A 5,548-nucleotide genomic window follows, 5' to 3' on the forward strand; every position below is an offset into this window, starting at 1 on the left:
AGTGTGACCAGTCACCCTTCATAAACCCTATCGCTAGTGGAGCTAGCACTGTAAAAAAGCCTAGGTCACTGAACATTGACTAACATTCGGATTCTCGGCGCTTGTGAAGTAAATCAGGCCTATAGCCCACTGGAATATAGCCACTACCTATCACATGAATGAAGACATAAATCATCCGTCGTTTGAATTCTTGAAAATTATTTTTATTCGTCATTTTAAATTGGTATACAAACCTGTCAATATGGTGCATTTTGGATGTAAGTTTTAAACATTTAAGAAATGTGTCAGTAATTAGCACAGACAATAAGTTAAAACATGTCACAAAAAAGACCAGCGGGTACATAGCAAGAATGTTTTATCTACACAAAACATCCTAAAACAGAGTAGGCCTACTGAAAGATCATAATATATTTTTTTATTTTTACGCTCCCGTCTCATGCAGACAAGACCGTGGTCGCCTAACAAGTGTTTATTTGTTCAATTTGAGTGGGCACCATCATCTCTCTAAATATTTCCAAGAGTTAAATCCACGTGCACTGCGCATGCCTCAGAGACCCATTTCAATAGACCTATGTGCTTGTGTGGTAGGCTGTTACCAAAATGTATACCCAACCTTATAAATATTAATTTGACATAATATTAACACAACTTCACCTGAACACAATAACATTTGTGTGCATAAAGACACACTAAATGGAAACGTAAATACGACGGTTGTTTGGCTCTCAATAATTATGCCTATAGGCTAGATCATTACAATAGGTATCATCAATAGCTGATCAAATCCTTTTGGATTAACAAGATAAATAACCCCGCCATCAGGTCAATCAAAATAATGTTCCTTCCATTCGTCGTCCTGGTTATGGTCAAATGTCTAGATCAGGGGTCTTCAACGTTTTCCAGGCCAAGGACCCCCTAGCTGAGAGAGATGAAGCAGGGACCCCCTCTATATTGTATAAAATTGTGTTTCAGATTAAACTTTTTTTTTTTACTTGGTCTGCTCTTTTTTCCCTCTACACCTATACCTCTTTGCCAAAAATAGCGGATCTGCAAGCTCACAACGCCTCGCAGCACGAGGCATTGTGAGCTTGTAGATCTGCTATTTTTGGCTAAAGTTCTCCTCAGAACAGGGATGCTAGGAAAAAAAATAATCATATCATATCATATCACACAAAGATTTGGCGGTCCCCCTGCAGTATCTCTGAGGACCCCCTAGGGGTCCCGGACCCCCCGTTGAAGACCCCTGGTCTAGATGGAGTCACACTCAGTCTCCGGGTTTCCCTCACAATGCAGGTCTGGTTATAGCTCGTTCTTTCGAATTTCATCTAAACATAACGGCAATGGAAAAACAAGCGCCGCATGGGACATTCTGAAACGTCACTAGGTGAAACTCATGGACACTGTATGCTCCAGCGCTTTGCGTCGAAGGGAGGCAATGCTCGTCCCTCTCCACATGTCACTTTCCGGCCCAGTACACAGCTGCTGTGAGGCCGATACGTTCGTGGGGCCGGAGAGAGAGCCTGACATTCCGGGAAAAGGTACATTCTGGTAGAGGTGAGACTGCAGACCGCCGCCATTGGAGGATAGACCGTTGGAAAGGCCCATGGAGTTGGGGGGACCGGGTCCCAGGCTGCACTGTGACAAAGACTGGGCCATGGACTGTGCCATTGCCGGCTGGCGGCCCAAGGCCGGTGGGAGCTGTAGCTGTGAGACTCCAGGCATCCCGGTCGCCCATCGCGAGTCGTTGGCGTGGAAGGAGCACAAACTGTTCTCCATAGCGGTGGAGAACTGGGGCAGGCCGTGGGTGGGGAGCAGCGTCCCCGGGGAGCGAAACACATTGGTGGTCTTCTTCCTCTTCTTCCATTTGGCACGTCGGTTCTGGAACCAAACCTGTGACCAAATGTATTGGATAAGAAACTGGGAACAGGATTCACCCATAGCCCCTTTCGGAACCCTGTATACTTTTTGTTGTATTTGGGAAGGCGGTTACCACCTCCCAAAACAAAAAAAAGGTATACAGGGTTCCGAAAGGGGATAGAATCACCCATACCCCACACCCACACAAATAGCTTGCATATTTGCCGTCATATAATAGCATTCAAATATTTGCTTATAAGCCACGAAATTGTTATTTCCACAAATCTGATCGTTGCTCCGATGCATGTTGCATAAATCATTCTAAATTGTAGCTAATTTATCCAACATCAAGAACCACGATATCGGCAACGCGGTTTTAGGAAAATAAAAAAAACACTGAGTTACTCAAACAATGAAACATCAAACAACATTAAACATAATTAAAGCTGCCAAAATGCTATGATAGCTTAAACAATAAAGAAAGCACTCAATTATGACGCTTTAGCCCTAAAGCGTCCTAATATATATATACCTAAAGCCTTTAAGGCTACAAGCATCATGCAATTCTGATATTTGTGGTCACGCACAATTTGTCATTATAGCTACTTGAATTGTTATTTACAAGCGAAAAAATCGTAGGCCTACATTCTGTAGATTTAAAGAGAAACGCACTATAGGCCTATTATCACAGCCCACGTAAAAATGAGCACACGCGCGTGCGCTAACACACACACACACACACACACACACACACACACGCGCGCGCGCGCGCGCGCACAGCCGTGTTGTGGTTGAGCGTTATAAAGATTTCATCATCTTCAGGCATGATTAATGCGTGCGCGAAGCGGAGAGTCGGTGCCGCCGTATTAAAACTGAAATCTCGCTCTCATTCCGCTCAGCCATCCGTGAAACGTCGACCAAACCCATTACACTCGGGGGAAAGAAAATGCAATTTCTCATTCCATTAAAAAAGAGTACAATATAGTCTTGAGTCCTATTAAGACGTCGCTGATATAGCATTTTAAGAGAGTAAAGGCCTATACCGGCTACAGCGTTCACACAAGGTTGCACCTGCAGAGCACACACACACACACACACACACACACGTTTGTAAACAACACGCATAGCGTGCTAGACCTAGACCTATATGAGCATACGTCTTCGGCTTTATATAGATAAAAGAATTGATTATTACGATGACTAATGATTATACATGTTTTATTGCTTTCAGAGGAATAATTTGCATGAATTTCACATCACTGGTTAATAACCCGTTCACTATTATAAATAAGACAGAAATTGGTTGATAATGTGTTTAGTTTATTATGGTCTGACATCCTGCATGCGGCTGCCACAAATGACCACAATGTAGACTGTCCATATTCATGTGCTTGTAAAATAAAACACAGGTTGCTTTGCGGTGAACAAATTACAGGGGCGAAAATATAGAGGCCTCCGTGAAAAATTGCCTACCGACTGCACGAAAGCTCTGTCTTTGTAGCCATTTTAATGGCTAATCGATACATGTCAGAATATTTTTCATACACTTTGATTTAACTCACTGTAGCCAGATTAATAGGCCATATTGCGTTGGAGAGCAAGAAAGCAAGCAAAAAAGACAAATATTGTTTGTTCGTTTGGAAATGTCAATGTGCCACAAGTGGCGTTTTTCCTGAATTATCAGCATCAGTTCAAGCGGCACAGGACGCGCTTTACATCGGCCCAGCTGAATGAGCTGGAGCGGAGCGGAGCATGAGTGTTCAGGACCAAGGACAGCGCTCGAGTTGACGGAAAGCTATTTCTACGCATGCAGCCGGTTTGAAGTAATGACGGCAGGTAGGCTATTTCAGTGGTTCTCAAAGTGGATTCCAGGGACTCTCTGGGTTGCTTTAGGGGGTTCTAAATTGACCCTTACAAGTCTGTAACTCTGACAGTATACAAATGGAACCAAATGGACCCGATTTGGTTCCATTTGTATACTGTCAGAGTTAAGGGGAGACCTTGAAATTTGTATATATTGCTTTCTATTATCATTATTATTGTTTAAACAATTGTAGGCCTAATAATCAAATGAAAATAATAATAATATAATGACCAATAATTAAAACCACATTATACATTGATTATACAATCATTACACTATATCGCAGTGGTTTTAAAATTTACGTAGAATGTCAGCAAGAAATCTACGCAAATTTTAGGTTCGGCTTGAAGTACAGCCAGATCTACCCCGTACAAATACAGATCCTTTGATTTTCTTATAGCCTAAATAGTAAGCTAAAAACGATAGCTAGCTTTTGTAGATGTCGCGCAGCATAGGCCTACCTGCACAGCATTTACCTGAACGCGAGACTCGGTGAGGCCGATCCTTAGAGCCAGTTCCTCTCTCATGAAGATATCTGGGTAGTGGGTTTTGGCGAAGCTCCGCTCCAGCTCATTCAATTGGGCCGGTGTAAAGCGCGTCCTGTGCCGCTTTTGTTTCTGGCTGTTGGACTGAGCGGAGTTCTGCTGCTGCTGCTGCTGCTGCTGTTGTTGTTGTTGCTGCTGCTGCTGTTTCTCTGGGTCTTTGCCGTTAACCGGCATGCCTGTGGGGTTTGATCCGACAGGAGTGATGTCTTCTCCGGGCAGAAGAGTGGTTCCCTCTACCGTGTCTGTACCAGGGGCCATGTTTTCACCTGGATGCCCCTGATCTTGCACGCCGCCGCCCAGCCGACACTTCAGAGCTTCTCGGTGCCCGAGTAACTCTGCAGCATCCTTCATCCCTATGAGGGAAGACAGTGGGAAGAGGTCTGGATAAACAGACATCTAACCGTAAATTGCTATGAATGAGGGATAGATTAAATATTTTTGCTTGTTTGTGACAAAAAGCAGGCAAGTTAACAAGAGATAGTCTGCAAAACGTTTCACGACAATGCTTCAGCCGTTTAACCGTAAGCAAAATAGCCTAATTCTTTTTTCATTGACACATAGACTGTCAGATCGTCTCACATTTATATTAAATTGACATTAGGATTTGCTCTGACGAATATTTGTTAAGCAAGACAAGCTATTTGTCACTTCACAAGGGTAAACGAAAAGTTGCTATCTTACAGTGGAGTTGCGGGCTGGAGTTTAGCGTTGATAACTCACCGAGCCGAGCGTCCAGGAGGTCGGCGTGAGAAAGCATTGCGTACCGCTCCAGGGCGAGATGCGCTCCAAAAAAAACCTACAACTTTGAGCAATTTAAAAAGTATATATCGTCTAAATGAACGAAAATTCGGTTTGTGGTTAAAAAAGGAGGTCCCTTGCATTATAATGTCCTTTAGACCGACGGGGAGGCGCTTATTAGTTGAAAGAGCCCATGAGCTTCCTCAAATGAGAGCCAATCAGAATGGGAGCTTGGAATTGTCAGCGACGTGACCCCCCCCCCACCGTTCCAAATACACGCGCACACGGCCCAAACCATGCACGAGGCAAGCACAACTACAATTCTATCTTCTGCCAGTCCATCCTTTGATTTATTAGCTTTTCATACTTTAAGTTATTCCACATTAAACATCTTAATGTGTTTGTTTAATCGTATATATGTATGTGTATATGGCGTGGCTTACATTTAGCCCACAGGTTTGCAAAAGATAGCTAAAACAACGGCTAATCATTCTGCCAAAGGGAGGTGTCTTATTTGAGCCTATTTGACCCTTAGATTTCACTG

General features: G+C 43.4%; 1 protein-coding gene across 2 annotated transcripts; it reads right to left on the reverse strand.

The window, feature by feature from the left end:
* Positions 1-1,380: 1,380 nt before the first annotated feature.
* LOC311043050 (homeobox protein orthopedia B-like) lies at positions 1,381-5,023 on the reverse strand (the record flags this gene model as incomplete). 2 transcript variants are annotated; one of them, XM_084054185.1, is made up of 3 exons in its annotated part: positions 1,381-1,890; positions 4,198-4,619; positions 4,987-5,023. In XM_084054185.1, the coding sequence occupies 3 exons, from the start codon at positions 5,021-5,023 to the stop codon at positions 1,381-1,383; spliced, it is 969 nt and encodes a 322-aa protein (XP_083910311.1). The 2 variants fall into 2 exon arrangements, with proteins under 2 accessions (XP_083910311.1, XP_083910310.1); XM_084054184.1 differs by having other exon boundaries at positions 4,948-5,023.
* Between the last annotated feature and the right edge of the window lie 525 nt (positions 5,024-5,548).

The sequence above is a fragment of the Gymnoscopelus microlampas genome, assembly GCF_963454915.1.
Source record: "Gymnoscopelus microlampas genome assembly, chromosome: 4".
NCBI classification, from domain to species: domain Eukaryota; kingdom Metazoa; phylum Chordata; class Actinopteri; order Myctophiformes; family Myctophidae; genus Gymnoscopelus; species Gymnoscopelus microlampas.